The sequence below is a fragment of the Megalobrama amblycephala genome, linkage group LG15, assembly GCF_018812025.1.
Source record: "Megalobrama amblycephala isolate DHTTF-2021 linkage group LG15, ASM1881202v1, whole genome shotgun sequence".
In the NCBI taxonomy this organism is placed as follows: Eukaryota; Metazoa; Chordata; class Actinopteri; order Cypriniformes; family Xenocyprididae; genus Megalobrama; species Megalobrama amblycephala.
The window spans coordinates 17,411,902-17,434,591 of NC_063058.1; the positions used below are offsets into that span (position 1 = coordinate 17,411,902).

The 22,690-nt window shown below is 36.4% G+C and overlaps 1 protein-coding gene across 1 annotated transcript in view; it reads left to right on the forward strand.

Annotated features, from left to right (window-relative positions):
- The window catches only part of syt9b (synaptotagmin IXb), a 34,725-nt gene continuing 12,035 nt past the window's right edge, over positions 1–22,690 (forward strand). The window contains exons 1-3 of the mRNA XM_048158916.1: positions 1–631; positions 9,858–10,221; positions 10,427–10,973. Coding sequence (XP_048014873.1) covers positions 484–631; positions 9,858–10,221; positions 10,427–10,973 — 1,059 coding nt within the window. The 5' untranslated portion in view covers positions 1–483. The remainder of the gene's footprint in view (positions 632–9,857; positions 10,222–10,426; positions 10,974–22,690) is intronic.

Genomic DNA, 22,690 nt, shown 5'->3' on the forward strand with positions numbered 1-22,690 from the left:
CCTTCTCATTGTTCAATTTCTTGGCAACTTGATTTATTATGGATTTGAGGAGCACAAGTGGGATTTTGTAGCCAAATGATCCTGTAAAAGTCTGAGGAGAAGAGCTGGTGTGGGAGGAGCAGTTTTAGATTGGCAGAAGACAAGGGATCCCAGAAGGCTTGAGGGAGATGCGAGCCAGCCAACAGCTTTTCATTCATGAAGATGCAATTCAGCACCGACATTTGCTGTTTTCTTCGGGTGTAGCCCAGCTGGCTGAGTGAATTCAACCAGTGTCACCGAGCGCTATGCACTCAACTATAGACATACTTATAAGTGCAAACTTGTGGGCTTGACCTGAACACCACTGGACACTGTTCAATTCAACTTTCCTTATGGGATTGGTCTGGGCGAGTATGAAGAGCGCTGTCAGAAGCTGGAAGCGGCGGTCAGCAGTGTCTCGATAGGCGTTATAGAAGTCTTCATTCAGAAGGATGCTGGTGGGAAATGCCTGCAGACAGAGAGGATGAGATTTGTGGAAAGGCGCTGGAGCTTCTGTCCGATCTGTGCTCGAGAGGAGAGGTGCACAATGAAAACTGCTTGGATTTCACATACTATTTTCGCGATCTTGGGAGACCGAGATATTCGGACTCTGGTGAGGACAGTGTTTTATTCTTGTTTAAAACATTGTGTTTACCGTGTTGGTGATGTGTCGTGTATCTTAACTAATAAAAACGCCACAAATCACATTTAAACAGTCGCTTTCACCTGCTCTCAAACTACATACGAACCTTAAACTTGCTGTCATGAGACTTTCAGGTATTTTTACTCGCTAGAAAGTTATCAGGAATGTTTTTTCGCGACTTTTCGTGTTTAAAATTTGTTAATTTAATGTTAATTTAATGTTCGGCTAATTAGCAGCTAGCATTAATGAAGATGGAGTTCGTTGTCATTAAAGTAACCCCACCCATTACATTATCTAAAGCAAACTGTATTTGTTAAGATATAAAAAAAAATAGGCACAACTTTTGTTGTTGTCAAGGTCTTATTTACTGATATTAATATTTATTTATTTTTATTTTTGTAATTTTGGCTGCGTTTAGTTTATCCCTAGCCTACACAATCCAGTTTTCTGTTAGACTTTTCTCTTTTTTTCTAAATAATGTGTACACTGTTTGTTATAAACCGACTTAAATGTATCTACAACTATATATATAAAACAGGTCCTTTGTTAAAATGGTTAACTTTAAGATTACATTACATTATTCTTATTTATTTTTTGTTTGTTTTTAGTTTCTTTTCTCTATATTAATATATCTATTTTACTTCAAGTCAAGAAACTACACACACACACACACACACACACACACATACACACACAAAAACAAGCCCCAATCATCAATCCCCACAGTCCAGTATTAATGACCTATTTCGAGCTGTCCTGTATTTTACCATTTGGAAATGCAGCCTACATTCATTCAGATTTAATGCTGCACCATGTCAGATGCAGTGTAATTTTAGCAATAATATTCCTGCACGACCTGCAGGAACATTAATAAGGTTTTTTTGTGTGTATGTTTATGCATTCAGAAGTTAAATTAAGCATAAAATCATTATACAGGTATTCAGTGTTTCTGGAAGGCTTCACAGGAAACTTGTGAATCCTCAAAGCAACCTGTCATTGATGTCAGAAATAGACCATTGCTTGATTCGGTACAAAGTATATGGGCTAAACCAAACATTAGCTTCACTGAACCTTCATAGATCATAGGCTTTCCTCAGATCCTGTCGTCCTCATCCTCAGAGACACAGAACGGTTGACGGGAAACCATTAGGATTCCACCCCACCCTGCTACTCTGTACACTTTCTCCTTTGTGATTACCCTGCATTGACATCCGTTAACACAAGGCCTTCAGACCCATGGGAGAAAGATTCATACGAGTAATTTGGTCCCTCAAGATGGATTGTACAAGAATTTAATGAAAGGGAAGAGCTGGGTTCAGAGGAACCCAGTAAATATACTCTTTGCCTGATGGGAGTTCACATGCTTCGCTGCAAAGTGCCTGTATATGGTGGAAGGTCTATTGTAATGGAACCCAAGGGAATCTGGCACTTTGAGAGGTTAATAACACATCACTGTAATGGATGACTTATGGACAGTTCAGATGGCATGGTGTGGACACATATTGACAGGTCTATGTGTAAGTGACGGCCCAAACGCAAGAAAGACAGTGTCTCATTCTTACAAGGGAAAGTTTATAAGACATCCATGAGCAATGCACCAGTGAAGGGCTATTGACTGTGAAGCCTGTGTACTATTATGTGAGTCATATTTATTCATAGCTACCCTTACCTATCGTTTCTACTACCGTTGACATCTGGACTGTCATAAAAGTCTTCGATTGGTCAACCTCTAAACATTTTCTACCCTGTGGCAGAAAAAAACTTTGTATCTTGCCATCAAATTTGCTAGCATCTGCAGTCTGCCACCTGGATTTACAGAACCAGAAATAAAAATAGACGTTCATAAGAGGTTGAGCTGGGTGAATATGGTCTTTCGAACTACCTAAATGTGTTAGCACGCTCATCACGCGTATAAAGAATGATTAAATAGTGTTTTTGTGTTCATATGTGAACGAATACCCAGATGCTAACGTGTCTGGATTTATGTCACACCTGCTGAACCTCAAGCAGACACCTGCTTAAAAAGATGTATAACAGCATGATCTCTGGGAATGTACTGTTGTGTGTCTAGCTTATTAAAATGAACATGCAAATTAAGAGGCAGTTTGTTGGGAAAATCTGGCTGTAATCCATTTGACACCCTAAATCCTATGGTTTGTCTTCCTTGGGAAGTATCCTGACCTTTCTTGTAGACATTCAGGTGTGCTTACCTCAGCAGGAGGCTTCATGTTCCTCTGTTTCTTATGTAAAAGTAGGTTCATCTTTGCTCAAAGGACACAAGATTTGGAGGAAGAAGAATGCAATCTCTTTTTTTTTCGGAAAGTGATGGTAAACAAATTCACTTTAAGCCAGTGTCATTAATCTTGTGTTGGATAAGTGAATAATGTGATGTCAGAGCTTAGAAATGAGTTTAGTGTCTTGTGGGATTGTGAAATCATTTTGAAACCATGAGACGCAATCTTTAGTTTCCATATTTGTAACCATCACAGATGCAACATGAAGATGTTTCCATAGAGATGCACTGAATGCTTGTTGGAAATGCCTTAAAATGAAGAAACGTCCACATTAAGTCAACACGCTTTTTCAAGCTAGTCAGGCTAATGCAATTCAAAAATAAACAACGCCTCTATGAAAAAAGCAATTGGCAGTTTTAACTTTTAGGCGAGACTTTCATTTGTCTAACAAACGTGATTTGCTTTAACTGTAAAAGGCAGGCATCGGCTGAGATCTTGAATGCTATGATTTATCCCATTTTTTATGTTTTAAAGGTACACTATGTAACTTTTGGCCCTCTAGCAGTTAAAAAACAAAACTGCATGCATTTTGCGAAAAACATTGAGTGATTCTGCGGATGATACGGATGTGACGGATATGGTTCTTTCTCATAACTAAAAAGAGAGAGAGAGATTATCCTACTGCTCATAAAACGTCCAGTTTAGATGGAATGGATCTCAAGCTGACTAGATGAAGACGTTACTGTAGCTATACCCATTAAAAAACATGGTATTTCCTTGAAAATGAATTCCAGCACAGCGTTACAACAACCATAATGAAATGACCATTCACTATAGATAATGCTTACAATGAACTCTGTTAGAGAGCTACATATGTCACTCATTGTGACAACTAACCTATGCCACTCCCACAACATACACGAGTCAAACTTTTCTCAATTTACAGACATGACGAGACACGCACAGACGAGTGATGTGTGTGCATAATTTCAGTGTTGGGAAAAGTTACTTTTAAAAGTAATGCATTACAATATTTCGTTACTCCCTAAAAAGTAATGATTTGCGTTACTTAGTTACTTTTTATGAAAAGTAATGTTACATTGCTTTTGCGTTACTTTTTGTCACCTGGGGTGGGCTCACCTTGTTTGATTTTTTTATTATTTTTTTTTTTTATTATTATTATTTTTTTAAACAAAAAAAAGTTATATTTTTGGCAAATGTAAAGGCCCTTTCACACCAAAAGTGAAATATAAGCCTCAGGCTGAAGGAAATGCATATTTACACCTGTACAGTAGAGGGCGCAGCTCAAACAAACCTTTCAGCTGTGCTGCAATTCTAAATGAAAGAAGAATAGGATACAAGAGAAGGAAGTTCAACAGTCTTATTTCTAAATCTAATCTAAAGTAATTTTTGCTTATTAGTATGGTTGAATTAGATCATTGAAGGTCAGCAGCAAAGACAGTGGTTATTAAGGTGAGATTAAATACATAAAGTATATTTGTGTAATTTAATGTAGTTTAATTTATACAGGTTTGCATAAAATTCTGAGATTGTATTTCACGCACACAACGCCTCTGCACTTTATTTCTCTCAACATGGGTCAATAAATGTGAAAAAGTAACTTGCGTTACTTATTTAAAAAAGTAACTTAGATATTTTGTTGTGAATTGAAAAAGTAATGTGTTACTTTACTAGTTACTTGAGTTATGTAATCAGATTACTTTTTCAAGTTACTTATTCAAGGTAATGCGTTATCCCCAACACTGCGTAATTTCCCATGAAAAACAGGTCTAAAATATAAATACTCATAATAGGTTTACTATAGTGAATCAGGGTAAGACAAAAACATGTTTTGGAAGAAGGATTTATGATGTATTGAATTTTGTTAATTTTGAACAAAAAAGTATACCTTTAAGTATATTTTTAGCCATCTTCAGAAAAGCGGTCACTACAAAAACAGGTATTCAGTAACAATATACCACATTTGCTTCATTAGACAGGAGACATTAGCAGCTCAGCTGCTAGTCACTTCTTTGAGGCTTTCCCCCCCCCACAAAAGTTTCCTTATGTTGTAAATTGAAGTAAATATCATTGGCACTTTTGCCATTTTTTGCCCCCTTTACTGTTGCATCATCTCAGTAATTCTGTTTATTTGGATAAATCTGATTTGCTTAGATTTAGCATTGAAATATGCTCTGATATTTACAGTACACTTAGAAATCCACATTGCATGATCTTCATTTTCAGTTTAGATTCAAGCTTGGGTCCTATTTAGCTTATAGTCCCACACTGAAACGATATAGGCATGAAATGCTATTGCACTGAATATGTGTCCCAGTGAGGCTGCTAGTCAGAGCATGTTCTCTGTTGCATCATTTATTCATATTGTATATCTGAATTGTAACCCTGAGTACACAGTGTCTGTAGAGACACTTTTTTTTTTTCTAGTGCATGTATTTTATTTTACATTTTAGCTAACATGCTCTCATGGTAATTCACAACCTACAGTATTTTACAGTTTGCTGAATTGTTGGCTAATTCGTATGAATTTGTACAATCTTATTCATAAACTTTTGTACGATCTGTTTGTGTCCCAAGTTAAGTTTAGGGATGGACAAAAATTGTAAATCTTTGTACAGATCACATGTATGAATTAATGCGAAATCACCACCACTGTTGGGGGCAACGCATTACAAGTAACATGAGGTATGTAATCAGATTACCTTTTTCAAGTAACTAGTAAAGTAATGCAAGTATATTGACTGACAGCTCTCCTGTCCCCATGTTAAGAGAAATCGTAAGTGCAGAGGCGTTGTGTGCGCTGCATTTACTCATCTCACTTTTTTTGCTTTTATTGCTGAAGCATGAGTTTTGAACTTTCCTATCCTGCATTCTTTCTTATTATTCTGCAATCCAGAATGGCAGCACAGCTGAAAGGTTTTTTTGGGTTTCGCCCTCTACTGTACAGGGGTGAATTTGCATTTCCTTCAGCCTGAGGCTTATTCAATTTCACTTTTGGTGTGAAAAGGCCTTTACATTTACCAAAAATACAACTTTAAAAAAAAAAAAAACAGGGGAGAAAAAGTAACAAAAAAGTAATGTAATGCATTACTTTCCATAATAAGTAACTAGTTACTAATAAGTTACTTTTTAGGGAGTAATTAAATATTGTAACGCATTACTTTTAAAAGTTACTTTACCCAACACTGATCACCACCTTTTAAAATAGTTACTTTTTCTTATGAGATCGGGTTTATTTTAGCACAGAATATGATTGTTTTATCCCATCTTAAGTAACACAAGATTATTTTTATTCAACATTAGCCATAATAATAGAAATAATGGATTTTTTCACAATGTTTCCATATCAAAATGGCTGTCTAATTGTGACATGTTTCATGCCGACATGGATATTGTTGTATTGGAAGTGTGCTGAATGTCATGCACATAGTTTAGTGCCATGTTATGCAAATGAAGCCTGTGGTTAATTTACTGTGTCATTGAAATCCCACAGAGTCTATTAAAGTCTGTGGAACAGTACTGAATGCTAATAATGCTGATTACACCTTGACAGCATTACAAAAGGAAGAAATGATTAATCCATTCAATTTATGATTTCCCCATGTGAAGCCTGCAGGAGGATCTGTTTTGTCAAATGATATGTGCTCGCTTTTATGAGCACTCATGAAATTTCAGAACAGACAAATCAAGAGGCCAGCACTTGATATTTTAGTGCAATGCTATTTTCTCATGATTTATTGCTAATTATTAGGACAAAAAGATGTTTTATATAAATGTTTTACTTTATAAGCCTCAAATTATTAATTTTTTTTTTTTAAATGTTCAGTGTACAACACTTGAGCTATTGATAACATTTACTGCAAAGATGAAGATTCTGTCATTATTTAATCACCTTGATGTTGTTCTAAACTTAATTGGTTTTCTATCTTCTGCAGAACACAAAAGATGTTTAGCAGAATGTTCACACTGCTCTTATCCATAAAATGACAGTGAATGGTTGCTTTTATGGTACTTTTATTGTGCGCTTTTTGGAGGTTGACAGCCCCTGATCACTTTATTGCATGCAAAAGCACCATTAATATCCTGCCTAACATCTCCTTTGGTGCTCTAGAAAGAAAGAAAGGCGTGTTTGGAATGGCATGAGGGTGAGTAAATAATGATAGATTTACATCATTTTTGCCTGAACTATAACTTTAAGTGCATCCTAAGTCTTCCTGTCTCAGGTGTGATAACCTGCAAAAGTAGTCTGAACATATATATTTTCTCTCCAGTATAGGAGTGGACAGAAAAGCATGCAGGAGGCAGGGTGTCTGACAGGGATTCATTCAGTCCACACTAAAAGCATCTCTGCCTGGGTGGCCTAATTCAGAGAAACCATCTCAAGGGGCGTGAGAGAGAGAAAGAAAGAGATAGAGTCAGTAGTGGATCTTATATGTAGCATCTATTACTGTGGATTCAGCAGTTAGAGTTAAGATATTAGAGATGTCCGAAATATCTCAATATCTGGATCACAGGAAGACTTTTAAAGTTTTCATCTGTCATATTGAAGGTCTGTTTGGACACAAACACGTTAAAGCCATTATAAAATACTTTAATTATTTGTAAAAGTCCACTTTTTTATTTTGAAAGTTTGCCGTGTCATGAACAATTTGTTTCGCCTGTTGAGTTGAGTTCATTTGTAAGGCCTGATCAAACAAAAACGTATAAGTTGCATAAGTCGTATAGTTGAAGGGTATAGGCTAAGTTAGCACACTAATCAGCTAGCAGAACTAATCAAGCCATTTTGAATTTCTTAATTTCTCTTTAATGATTCTGTTAATGAAATTTATGTTAATTAGCCTAAGACTATAGGCCCTTCACACTAAGAATGATAACAGTAATGATAACTACACTGTCCGCCCAAAAAAAAGTTGCAGTTTGGATTTAAATAGGCAAATGCTTAAGATTACAGTGATTGTTATGTTTCTAGCATGTTATATCGTCTTGATGGAAATAAATGTTGTGAGAGGTGCATCAATTTTTGGTCAAGATCTTGGATTGACAATGTAAAAGGTGAGCACTCTGTAAAGTCTTCTCCAGCACATCCCAAAGACTTTCAATGAATTTAAGGTCAGGACTCAGAGGTGCCAATTCATGTGTGAAAATGATTCTCCATGCTCCCTCCTGACCATTCTTTCACAGTTTGAGCCTGATGAATCTTGACATTGTCATCCTGGAATATGGCCATGATGTGTCTTCCTTACATGGTTGTTTAAAGGATTAGTTCAGTTCAGAATTAAAATTTCCTGATAATTTACTCACCCCCATGTCATCCAAGATGTTTATGTCTTTCTTTCTTCAGTCAAAAAGAAATTAAGGTTTTTGAGGAAAACATTCAAGGATTTTTCTTCTTCACTGGGGTCCAAGGTCCAAATTGCAGTTTCCGTGCAGCTTCAAAGGGTTCTACACAATCCCAGATGAGGAATAAGGGTCTTGTCTAGTGAAACAATAGGTCATTTCCTAAAAAAATAAAATAAAATAACGATATACTTTTTAACCCTTAAATGCATGACTGTTTCGCCAATCATTCTTACATATTCAGGTCTTTATCGACCCGGATCAATATCTAACATGCAAGGATCTCTACCTGTTGCGATAATATAAAACTCCTCTGATATTAGAGTAACAATTACAGAAGAATAAAATAAATCATATTCTGTTACCTTTTGGAGCTTGAAAGGGCTCCGTTTGAGCAGATGTTTTATGCCATCATCACTGTCCTCCTCAGAGCTCATTTCCCAGTAAATTCAGCAAATAATGGGCTAGTTTTATGTTTGAGGTCACAAATATGAGCCCATTCGCGATCTCAAACGTATCATCAAAACTATATAATTTTCAACATCTTCAAAATCAATATTTCGATCGCTAACAGCTTCACCAGATTCATCCAGTGACAGTTACAGTCATATTTGATTACGTTCAGTACTTGCTCTGCAGTAAATCGCTGAGCCATTTCATGTTTTTCTTATTATTTCGTTTTCTGTTTCAGCATTGTGTATCAGACATTGCCACCTTGTGGAATAAAGGTGAATTGCACTTATTCCGTCATCTAAGATTCAATTATTGTTGTGCAGAAAAAATATAAGAACACTCATACACACCTCGGGTCATTAGCGACCCTATACAATTTTTACAAAAAATTAATACAAAAACAGGCATTCTTTTATAATTTTATGATTTTTTTCTTGTTATTTTCTTTATAATAAATTGATTTAGGAATACCAAGAAGGTTGATGTCTAACTTTAAAAAATGAACGAGGAGGAGGGTATTGAATGACGTCCCGGGTCACTAAAGACCCGAGGTATGCATTTAAGGGTTAACCACAAATGCTCGTCTTGCACTAGCTCTGCGATGCACCACACATTAAGTAATCATGTTGGAAAGGTCACGTGTGACATAGGCGGAAGTACCGCGGTAGGGCAAAAAATTCTAATTTTCTCCTCGACCTTCAAAATCGTCAGACATCGTTGCTTTACATTTTTTTGTAAAGCCAGTAACTTGGTCTTTGCATGTTTTCAACTGAAGGAAGAAAGAAAGAAAGAAACATTTTGGATGACATGGGGGTGAGTAAATTATCAGGAAACAAACCAATTTTTTTTTTTTTTTGGCTGGATATATTATATATTAGAGTGTATATTAGCATTCACACCATAACACAATAATGTTCTGTGCATTATAAGCACGCACCGCTTTAAATACTAGAGCAATTTAAAGTCTGTTGGACTCTGATTGGCTGTCAATGTTTTTATCATTCATCAGCTGGAATAAATGGTTCTGAAAGTGATTCCAGTGATATTGTTTCATTACAGCCTTTTCGCATAGAATTAGAATGATTATTAAAACTTTATAGTTATCGTCAGGGTGGAGGATGACCGACTTTCTCTCTTGGTCTTTGCTCCAGATGTGTCTGTGAGTCTGTTGTCACTTTTGGTGACCACATGTGGCCTAGCGCTGTTTGCCGTCTCCCTGTTCGTGTCGTGGAAGTTGTTTTGGGTGCCATGGCGAGATCGCTTCTGGCCCAGCCTAAAGGACCAGCAGGGCGAGCAGAAGCCGGTCCTGACCGAGGTGGAGGGCCTGGAGCGGGAATACAGTGAGGACTTTGAAAAGGATCCCACCGGCCCAACGGTGCTCCCGGAGTCAGCCATGAAGATCAGCCACACGTCCCCGGACATCCAGCTGGAGGCCCAGTCTAAGGCGAAGGAGCTCAACCACATCCATGTAGCTCGCGTACAGCGACAAGTCACCGAGCCGACCTCATCTGTCAGGTGAGTCATGTTTTCCTGACTTCATCAGGCATAATCACTCAGCCACCATTGATATTCATTTAGCAATCCCCAGTTGGCATTTGTTACACAGTGTGAGCCTCTGTGACCTTCAGCTTTAATTAAAGTTCTTTTCAGTCTCGTTATTTAGAAGATGTCTAGCATAGTGTTGACCAAAAGACATCTGCCCCCCTTCTTCTCACTTCAGGCACAACTCCATCCGGAGACAGATGAACGTCTCCAACCCCGATTTCAACATGGCCCAGTTCCAGAGACAGGAGTCCATAACAGGTCCGAGCTTGGGACGCATCAAGCCTGAGCTCTACAAGCAGCGGTCGGTGGATGGGGACGACGTCAGGCGAGCTGACAGCTGCGGCCGCCTGCACTTCATCCTCAAATACGACTGTGACTTGGAGCAGCTCATCGTGAAGATCCACAAGGCCCAAGATCTACCTGCCAAGGACTTTACGGGAACCTCCGACCCATACGTGAAGATCTACCTGTTGCCAGAACGTAAAACCAAGCATCAAACCAAGGTACACCGCAAAACTCTGAACCCCATCTTCGACGAGGTTTTCCTGTTTCCTGTGGCGTACACTGAGCTTCCCACGCGCAAACTCCATTTCAGCGTCTATGACTTCGACCGATTTTCGCGTCACGACGTCATTGGCCAAGTGGTGGTGGACAACTTCCTGGATCTACCTGACTTTCCACAGGAAACCAAGCTCTGCAGGGATATCCTTTATGTTAGTGCGGTAAGTCTTTTAGTGTCTATATATGCTAGTCTTGTCAGTATTGCCGCTGAATTTGCCCTTAAACATTGTGTGCTCAGTCCTCTCAAATAATGTTGTTGTGGCAGAATCTCTAAGTAGTGAGAAAAGTAACATACGTGAGAGGAAAGCAAGGCTGTTTCATCACCTGGTTTAAATGAGTTGTAGGTTGTATTATCTGCCGTATGTAGGGTTGCAACACTGTGGGGGCTTTGAGTGTGTGACTCGAGATGGATTTATCCAGGAACAGGAGGCTGCTATTGGAATCTATGCAGGGAATTTGTACATTGATGATAGTGTCAGTTTAAATTAATCCAAACACAAGAACAGTTTGTGTGCGTTTACCTTAATTTCAGTAATTATAATCATTTTCTAATGTATATGCATGTATTTTCTGTATTTATTTATTTGTATATTTATTGAAAATGTTTATAATTAGGGAAATCAAGGATGTAAGTAAGATTTTTTTTTTTAAATAATTCAGCAAGGATGCATTTTTTTTTTAATTTTATGAAAGATTTCTATTTCAAATAAATGCTGTTCTTTTGAACTTTCTATTCATCAAAGAATCCTAAAAGGACAGCACAGTTTCCACAATATATTCCACAAATATTAAGCACCAGAACAGTTTTTAACATTGGTAATAATAATAAGAAATGTTTCTTGATGCTGAAAATTCAGCTTTGCATCACAGCAATAAATTACAATTTAAAATGTCAAAACAGAAAACAGTTATTTAAATTGTTAAACAATATTAAATTTTTTTATGGAAGCTTGTTTCCGCCACTAAAAATAAAAATAAAAAAGGTAATTGCGACTTTTTATCTCACAATTCTGACTTTATATCACGCAATTCTGACTTTATAACCTGCAATTCTGACTTTATAACTCACAATTCTGACTTTATAACCCGCAATTCTGACTTTATATCACAATTCTGACTTTATAACTCGCAATTCTGACTTTATATCACACAATTCTGACTTTATAACTCGCAATTCTGACTTTATATCATGCAATTCTGACTTTATAACTCGCAATTCTGACTTTATAACCTGCAATTCTGACTTTATAACTTTCAATTCTGACTTTATAGCATGCAATTCTGACTTTATAACCTGCAATTCTGACATTATAACTCACAATTCTGACTTTATAACACAATTCTGACTTTATAACCTGCAATTCTGACTTTATACCTCGCAATTCTGACTTTATAACTCGCAATTCTGACTTGATAATACAATTCTGACTTTATAACCTGCAATTCTGACTTTATAACTCACAATTCTGATTTATATCACAATTCTGACTTTATAACTCACAATTCTGACTTTATAACCCGCAATTCTGACTTTATATCACAATTCTGACTTTATAACTCACAATTCTGACTTTATATCACAATTCTGACTTTATAACCCGCAATTCTGACTTTATATCACAATTCTGACTTTATAACTCGCAATTCTGACTTTATATCACACAATTCTGACTTTATAACTCGCAATTCTGACTTTATATCATGCAATTCTGACTTTATAACTCGCAATTCTGACTTTATATCACAATTCTGACTTTATAACTCGCAATTCTGACTTTATATCACACAATTCTGACTTTATAACTCGCAATTCTGACTTTATATCATGCAATTCTGACTTTATATCATGCTTCTGACTTTATAACTCGCAATTCTGACTTTATAACCTGCAATTCTGACTTTATAACTTTCAATTCTGACTTTATAGCATGCAATTCTGACTTTATAACCTGCAATTCTGACTTTATACCTCGCAATTCTGACTTTATAACTCACAATTCTGACTTGATAATGCAATTCTGACTTTATAACCTGCAATTCTGACTTTATAACTCGCAATTCTGATTTATATCACAATTCTGACTTTATAACCCGCAATTCAGACTTTATATCACAATTCTGACTTTATAACCTGCAATTCTGACTTTATAACTCGCAATTCTGACTTTATAACTCGCAATTCTGACTATATAATGCAATTCTGACTTTATAACTCACAATTCTGACTTTATAACTCGCAATTCTGATTATATAATGCAATTCTGACTTTATAACCTGCAATTCTGACTTTATAACTCGCAATTCTGACTTTATAACCTGCAATTCTGACTTTATAACCTGCAATTCTGACTTTATAACTCGCAATTCTGACTTTATAACTCGCAATTCTGACTATATAATGCAATTCTGACTTTATAACTCACAATTCTGACTTTATAACTCGCAATTCTGATTATATAATGCAATTCTGACTTTATAACCTGCAATTCTGACTTTATAACTCGCAATTCTGACTTTATAACCTGCAATTCTGACTTTATAACCTGCAATTCTGACTTTATAACTCGCAATTCTGACTTTATAACTCGCAATTCTGACTATATAATGCAATTCTGACTTTATAACTCACAATTCTGACTTTATAACTCGCAATTCTGATTATATAATGCAATTCTGACTTTATAACCTGCAATTCTGACTTTATAACTCGCAATTCTGACTTTATAACCTGCAATTCTGACTTTATAACCTGCAATTCTGACTTTATAACTCGCAATTCTGACTTTATAACTCGCAATTCTGACTTTATAACCTGCAGTTCTTACTTTATAACCTGCAATTCTTACTTTATATCTCGCAATTCTGACTTTACAACTCGCAATTCTGACTTTATAACCTGCAGTTCTTACTTTATAACCTGCAATTCTTACTTTATATCTCGCAATTCTGACTTTATAACTCGCAATTCTGACTTTATATCTCGCAATTCTGACTTTACAACTCGCAATTCTGACTTTATATCTCGCAATTCTGACTTTACAACTCGCAATTCTGACTTTATAACTCGCAATTCTGACTTTATATCTCGCAATTCTGACTTTATAACCTGCAATTCTGACTTTATAACCTGCAATTCTTACTTTATAACTCGCAATTCTGACTTTATATCTCGCAATTCTGACTTTACAACTCGCAATTCTGACTTTACAACTCGCAATTCTGACTTTATAACTCGCAATTCTGACTTTATATCTCGCAATTCTGACTTTACAACTCGCAATTCTGACTTTATAACTCGCAATTCTGACTTTATATCTCGCAATTCTGACTTTACAACTCGCAATTCTGACTTTATAACTCGCAATTCTGACTTTATAACCTGCAATTCTGACTTTATAACCTGCAATTCTGACTTTATAACTCGCAATTCTGACTTTATATCTCGCAATTCTGACTTTACAACTCGCAATTCTGACTTTATAACTCGCAATTCTGACTTTATAACTCACAATTCTGACTTTATATCTCGCAATTCTGACTTTATATCTCGCAATTCTGACTTTACAACTCGCAATTCTGACTTTACAACTCGCAGTTCTGACTTTATAACTCGCAATTCTGACTTTATATCTCGCAATTCTGACTTTATAACCTGCAATTCTGACTTTATAACCTGCAATTCTTACTTTATAACTCGCAATTCTGACTTTATAACTTGCAATTCTGACTTTACAACTCGCAATTCTGACTTTATATCTCGCAATTCTGACTTTATATCTCGCAATTCTGACTTTATAACTCGCAATTCTGACTTTATAACTTGCAATTCTGACTTTATAAGAAAAAACTATATAAGAAAAAAAGTCAGAATTGTGAGATAAAAAGCCACAGTTACCTTTTTTATTTTTTATTCCATGGCGGAAACAAGCTTCCATAGATTTTACTGTATTCTTTAAATAATTAATCCTCGGAGAGCATTAGAGAATTATTTCAAAAACATTAAATCATCTAAATGTATATATAATATCTCCTTGATTTCACTACTTATAAACATGCATCTCATCTCGCTTTTCTTTTTTGAGGTCTTTCACCATTAAAAGTCATTTTAATAAATAGTAGTTAAATGTGTTGCAATTTGCTAAGATCCCCAACCTCTGTTTTAACAGATTCTCCAGTTCGAACACTACTGTGTACTTTTGGCAAGATTATAATGGGGTTAACAGTTCATTAACACTATGAATGACTATTAGACCATTTGTGGCTGCTCTATTTAATGGTCATACTGAAAGAACAAGTGAAAATATTTGAGGATAGTTTTTTTTTCTCTCCTCTGATCACTTTCATGCTTCAGAGGTAGCAACATAAAAATATACTTTGAGAAGCGTGAATATTTCATAATCACACATGGCCCACGTAGGGGTGACCTATATTTGAAATGGCTGCTGGAGAGTTTGTTCTGACATGAATATACGGTGGTTTTAGGTTTATTGTTTTAAATGGAGGAGCGCAGGATAGATGTCTGATGGGGTGAAATTGATCCGGCTTATAAGTGGACTTGTGCCAGTTGTCTGGGAGTAAATGCCGTCAGCCAGGAAAGAAACACAGAGGTTTTTGTGTGCAGGTGGTCTTATGACGTACAATACTTAAAGGAATAATTCACCCAAAAATTAAAAATGTGATTTACTCACTCTCATGATATTTTGAAACCTGTTTGACTTCTGTTTGGCTGATGACTTTCACCATTTGTTTTGAAGCATTGTCTGTAATTTAAAATTTTAAACTGATTTATATGCAATAACCTAAATATTCCCAGCTGTTTGGTTGTAAGGTGTTAAAATACAGGAAAAACTACATCCTGTAGGGATTTGATGTGGATCTCAATTCTGTTCCCTTAGGGTTGGCAGCCATACTGCATATATGAACGTTATCCATGCTATAAATAAGTAGTCAATACTGTTGACATGTTTATTTTAGTCCATCAGGAATTTCATGTCTTTTTAACTTCTTTTTAAACCCATATTCTTTATAAATATTTATTGGAAAGAGCTGATACCAATGTATTTCACTGGATCTAGAGGTTAGTGTCTAAGCATCACAGGCTGTTTCAGTTCATATAAGTGGGCCATACCTCTAGGGACCGCCAGCTTGGTGGAACACAATCCACACGTGCCATCCATGCATTAATCATTTTTGGAGGCTTGATTGTATATCTAACATAACTTATGTAATGCTATGCTGTAAGACTTTACATCTCGATAACATAAAATGCAGTTATTACTATATGTCGATGACCTTAGTGCCAGTTAAACAATTGTACAGTTGTGTTTTCTGGTGTTTGCTCATTGTTGGCACACATTCATAAAGCAATTAATCTAAGAGAAACCTTAAAGTCAGAGTCAATTGCCATTGCAGCCCATTTTGCTTTTGTAATCTGACATATTTCCATTGCTACAAGATATTTAATTGGAAAAAACTAGGATGGAACTTAACCAAGGATGGTTTCAATGGTGAAACATGGGTGTTAAACACCATATTGGAGGAAATTTGAATGCTAGCCATTGACTTCCATAGTATTTATTTTTCCTACTATGGTAGTCAATGGGACATTCTTCCAAATATTTTGTGTTCAGCAAAACAAAGACATTTATATAGGTTTGGAAACACCTGAGTATGAATTTTCATTTTTTGGGTGAACTATCCCTTTAAAGTATTAGTCCACTTTTAAATAAACTTTTCCTGATAATTTACTCACCCCCATGTCATCCAAGATCTCCATGTCTTTCTTTCTTCAGTCGAAAAGAAATTAAGGTTTTTGATGAAAACATTCCAGGATTTTTTTCCATATAGAGGACTTCAATGGGCACCAAACAGTTGAAGGTCAAAATTAGTTTGGTGCCCATTGAAGTCTAATTAAGGAGAAAAATCTTGGAATGTTTTCATCAAAAACTTTAATTTCTTTTCGACTGAAGAAAGAAAGACATGGACATCTTGGATGACATGGGGGTGAGTAAATTATCAGGAAAAGTTTATTTAAAAGTGGACTAATCCTTTAACTAAAGTCAATTCAGAGCAGAGTTGCCAAGTCTGCGGTTTTCCCGCAGAATTGGGCTATTTTTACACTGTTGCCGTAGTTGTTGTTTTTTTTTAGTCCATGGGTTCGAGCGACCCCCCCCAATCAGGCTGGTTTTGTTATGCAAACCTGGCAACCCTGATTCAGAGGATTACAAAAGCACAGTTTGTGTTCTGAGAAAGTAAATAGGGTCAATGTTTAAGGTTTTTTTGTTGAATTTAAAAGTGGAAATCAGGCTTTTCCCCACTTAATAGAGTGCTGCAGGCAGGGATGACATCAAAACCCAGAAGACTAATTCACCACTGGTTCCCTCGAGATTTTTCCTATGTGTTTTTATGATGGGGTTTTTCAATTTATGAGTAAAATAAGGTCTGTGGTAAACTGCACACATTCACACCCCAAATGTTCTTATCTAGTTACTTATTAAAATAAACATAACTTTAATATTTGCTTTTTCCATTATGGATGTGTGTAATTTACATTGTAGAGCAAAACATCCAAGTATCGTCAAAATATGTTTACCACGGATCTTATTTTACTCATAAATGTAAAAACCAATAGGAAAATCTCTGGCGAATTATTCTTTTGGGTTTTGACTTCATCTCTGCAGCACTCTATAATGATAAATCATGTTTGCGTTTCTTATTGGATAGAGCTGACGTGATTAATAAAGGCAAAAATAAATAAATATATATATAATTTGCACCATTCATCTTTCTGCTGTCTCTATTTGATTGTATCAGGTTAATTTCTATATAACTGGCATCGATCAGCTAACAGTGTAGCACAGATGTCAGAGTGTCTCTACCTTCATGCTAACTCTCTATATTACTTTAGGGATTCTGAGTAACTTCTTAAAAATGCATGAGAGTTCCAGCAGCACAGCCGGTCTTAGATTGAAATGAAATACAATCCACCGTACACTATCATGACATGTAAATACAACTTTCTGAATATCAACTCTGGAAAAAAAAAGCAACTTTAACCTTTCCGTTTTTTTTGCGTGCAAGTAATTTGCATTCCAATCTGAATGACTGATTATGTTTGCTCAGATCTATTCAAGGTGTAATTCCACTCTGCCTATAAATAAAACACCAGCTAGTTAATGTACGAAAAGGCCAATCCATTCCACCCAGCTGGAGAGAGAAAGATTGAGGCATCTCTAATCCGGAAGTGTAAAAGGTCGATCAGCAGGATCTAGTGCCATTGAATCTCCTGTCAGGATTCACCTCTAACCATGAGACATTTACCTTGGATTGCGACTGAAATGACACTTTTTGTAAACTTGAAACGGAGGCTATAATCCAGCAATTCTTGGCTTTCAAACACTTAGGATAGACCGGGAATGAGTGTGACATGGGATAATTGCTTGTTTCACATTAGTGTACATGCGTATCCTGTTGCCACATTTTTCAGCATCATTACTTCAGTCTTCAGTGTCACATGATCCTTCAGAAATCATTGTAATATGCTGATTTGCTGCTCAAGAATCGTTTCATGTTGAAAAAAGTTGTGCTACATAATATTTTTGTGGATACAGTTATATTGTTTCAGCATTCTTGAATAGAAAGTTCAAAAGAACAGCTTTTGTTTAAAATGTAAATGTCTTTACTGTCACTTTTGATCAATTTACTGTTTCCTTGCTGAATAAAAGTATTAATAGGGGGAAAATTCCACTGACCCCAAACTTATTTTTGAAGAAAAGTAGCCTTTAAAGTAAATTTAATCCAATTGTATTCATCATAATCCCATGCCATCATTCTACAGCAAGCAATACAACAATCTGACTGAGGTTCAGAGAGTTGTAAAAATGCAAAACCTGTATTTTCTTGTGTGTGTGTGTTTTTTTTTTTAAGCATACCTCGACATGAAAGACAGAGGTGTTTCAGCAGACATTTTGAAATAGTCTGCAGTTGAAGTCAGTAAAGCTTGTTGCATTCGCAGATAATATAAAGCTCTACGGCTGTTGAAAGAGAAAGACTGGGTCTGCGTAAGCCAGTGTTGCCAAGTCTGCAGTTTTCGCGCGGAATTGAGCTACTTTAACACTGTTGATGCGGGTTGTTTTTCATGTCTGCGAGTTGAAGCGACCCCAAATAACATGATATTTAGCCCATGGAATGCGAATTTTTCCAGGGGAACCGTGCAAAAATGCAGATTTTACCCTCCGATATGCGATTTTTTTTAACCGGGTACCGTTTCGTGTTCTCCACCAACCCACCCCCGAAATGCGATTGGGCTTGTTTTGGGCTACTTTTGAGTAGCAATTGGGTGGGTTTTGTTGTGAAACCTGGCAACCCTGGCGTGGGCTGTAGTAACAGACATAAGGAAAAAGTTGTTGAAAAACTTGACAAATGTTTGGTTAGATACATTGCTGATGACACTATATGTAAATGAATAATGGAAAAGTTGTAAAAAGGAAATTAAGGGACAATTAAAGTCGCAGTTATGAAAATTAGTTGCATCTGTTAGATTGAGATATAAAGACACAATTACAAGATGTAAAACCACAATTTTGAGATATGAAGGCACAATTGAGATATAAAGATACAATTAGGTTGCAATTTTCAGATGTAAAATTCACAATTGTAAGACAAACAGTTCAAAATATAAGACCAATACCAATGCCCAAATACTGAGTTTAATTCATTTGAAATTCGAAGGTTTTGTGCTATTGCTAGAGTACATATTTACTTTCTGCATGTGGTCTTGTCACAAAACGGAAAATCAGTGATTTAGCAAATGTTAACAAGCCTCTTTACTTTGCCCTGACTTTCCTCAATGTTTTCATTATGCTCTTTCTTTCTAATGTGGCAACCAGCCCTTGTTAATAAGCCTTTGAATGAGTGGGGGTGGGTGGGATTGGAGATTGAGAATCACACTAGATAGACCGTCTCCAAGCCTTATTCAACCTCTTCACAACTGCACTATAATTTCATTCACAGTGCGCAAGTGACCATAATTTTACCGCTGACTTGATTTAAGTGCTTATGAGAGCAGAGGCGTCTGTTATCCTATAGTCTACAGATGGAAGGGCGTAATTCAATTACCTCGCCAGAGAGGAATTGGTTTCATGAGGTCCAACCCTTAATGTCTCTCACACACAAAAAGAGGGTGTGTTCGGAGCATTAATAGCCCCTTGCAACGCCCCTTCCCACCACATCCCGCCCACTTTACCATGACACGAATAGAGGTCAGGGAAAGAAACAGTATGAAGCACAATTGAAGGTACAATTAAAAACCCGATTCCAAAAAAGTTGGGACACTGTACAAATTGTGAATAAAAAAGGAATGCAATAATTTACAAATCTCATAAACTTCTATTTTATTCACAAAAGAATACAGATAACATATCAATGTTGAAAGTGAGACATTCTGAAATGTCATGCCAAATATTGTCTCATTTTGGAGAGCTACACATTCCAAAAAAGTTGGGACAGGTAGCAATAAGAGTCTGGAAAAGTTAAATGTACATATAAGGAACAGCTGGAGGACCAGTTTGCAACTTATTAGGTCAATTGGCAACATGATTGGGTATAAAAAGAGCCTCTCAGAGTGGCAGTGTCTCTCAGAAGTCAAGATGGGCAGAGGATCACCAATTCCCCCAATGCTGCGGCGAAAAATAGTGGAGCAATATCAGAAAGGAGTTTCTCAGAGAAAAACTGCAAAGAGTTTGAAGTTATCATCATCTACAGTGCATAATATCATCCAACAATCTCTGTGCGTAAGGGTCAAGGCCGGAAATCCATACTGGATGGCCATGATCTTCGGGCCCTTAGATGGCACTGCATCACATACAGGAATGCTACTGTAATGGAAATCACAACATGGGCTCAGGAATACTTCCAGAAAACATTGTCGGTGAACACAATACACCATGCCATTCGCCGTTGTCGGCTAAAACTCTATAGGTCAAAAAAGAAGCCATATCTAAACATGATCCAGAAGCGCAGGCGTTTTCTCTGGGTCAAGGCTCATTTAAAATGGACTGTGGCAAAGTGGAAAACTGTTCTGTGGTCAGACGAATCAAAATTTGAAGTTCTTTTTGGAAAACTGGGACGCCATGTCATCCGGACTAAAGAGGACAAGGACAACCCAAGTTGTTATCAGCGCTCAGTTCAGAAGCCTGCATCTCTGATGGTATGGGGTTGCATGAGTGCGTGTGGCATAGGCAGCTTACACATCTGGAAAGGCACCATCAATGCTGAAAGGTATATCCAAGTTCTAGAACAACATATGCTCCCATCCAGACGTCGTCTCTTTCAGGGAAGACCTTGCATTTGCCAACATGACAATGCCAGACCAAGTGCATCAATTACAACATCATGGCTGCGTAGAAGAAGGATCCGGGTACTGAAATGGCCAGCCTGCAGTCCAGATCTTTCACACATAGAAAACATTTGCCGCATCATAAAGAGGAAGATGCGACAAAGAAGACCTAAGACAGTTGAGCAACTAGAAGCCTGTATTAGACGAGAATGGGACAACATTCCTATTCCTAAACTTGAGCAACTTGTCTCCTCAGTCCCCAGACGTTTGCAGACTGTTATAAAAAGAAGAGGGGATGCCACACAGTGGTAAACATGGCCTTGTCCCAACTTTTTTGAGGTTTGTTGATGCCATGAAATTTAAAATCAACTTATTTTTCCCTTAAAATGATACATTTTCTCAGTTTAAACATTTGATATGTCATCTATGTTGTATTCTGAATAAAATATTGAAATTTGAAACTTCCACATCATTGCATTCTGTTTTTATTCACAGTTTGGACAGTGTCCCAACTTTTTTGGAATCGGGTTTGTAGATGAACAGTCTTATTTTGCTAATTTACTGTGATATTTTTACTGTTTGGCTACAATAAATCAATTGCATTGCTTTAAGTTCTATGGGCTCTGCATATGAATGAAAATTTATTTACTCACCATCATGTTCTTTTAAAAACTGTTTAATGTCCTTTATTTATTTCATGCAACACAAAAGGCTGTGGAGTATTTTTTTTTTTTCTTATTTTCCAGAAAGAATATTTGAAAAATCTTTGGGGGAAAAAAGTTGAATTTTACTTGAGAAGCAACACTGCGTTCGGTTTTACCGAATGACACTTTTGGTTATACCGAATGACAATATTTTCAAACAATGGCAAGTTAACAGGCTGATATCTAGCTAGCTGGCAAAAGGACAATCAAACATTTTATATTTGGTACAAGTTTATAAAATATTACAACATTTTCCATGTTTTATAGCGGTTGTACCGAATGACCTGATGTTTCGGGACATGCGTATGAGCAAGTGAAAACAAATAGTTAAGAGAGAGTTAGTTACTTTGCTTCACGACCATGTGGTCCTTTGCAGGTGTCTGAATGATGCCACATCCTGTCACATAATATTGACCGCATGACTTGATCCAAAATGGTCCATTTATATTGGTTACTCCGAATGATATCAGTGAATGTCATTCAGTGAAATTGATTTTACCGGACATTCTTTCTCATAACAAAGCAAAGACTTCTACACATAATTTTAATACCATTTTGCAATATGTTAATATATGATATTATAAAATCATGCCAGACTAAAAAATATATACATTTATTACATTTTAAGATATTTTAATCACAAATGAAATGCCTGTATTGGCCTTTGGACGGTTAAACCGAATGACCTTTTGACACTTCAAAATCTTTAAAATACATTTTTATGTAGCAAAATATAATTAAAACCTTTTGGATTCGATAAAAGAGATCTAGTTGTACTACCTAACATACTTTGGATGTCATATCTTTGTTTTTTTATTATTATTAAGGCCTTTGGACA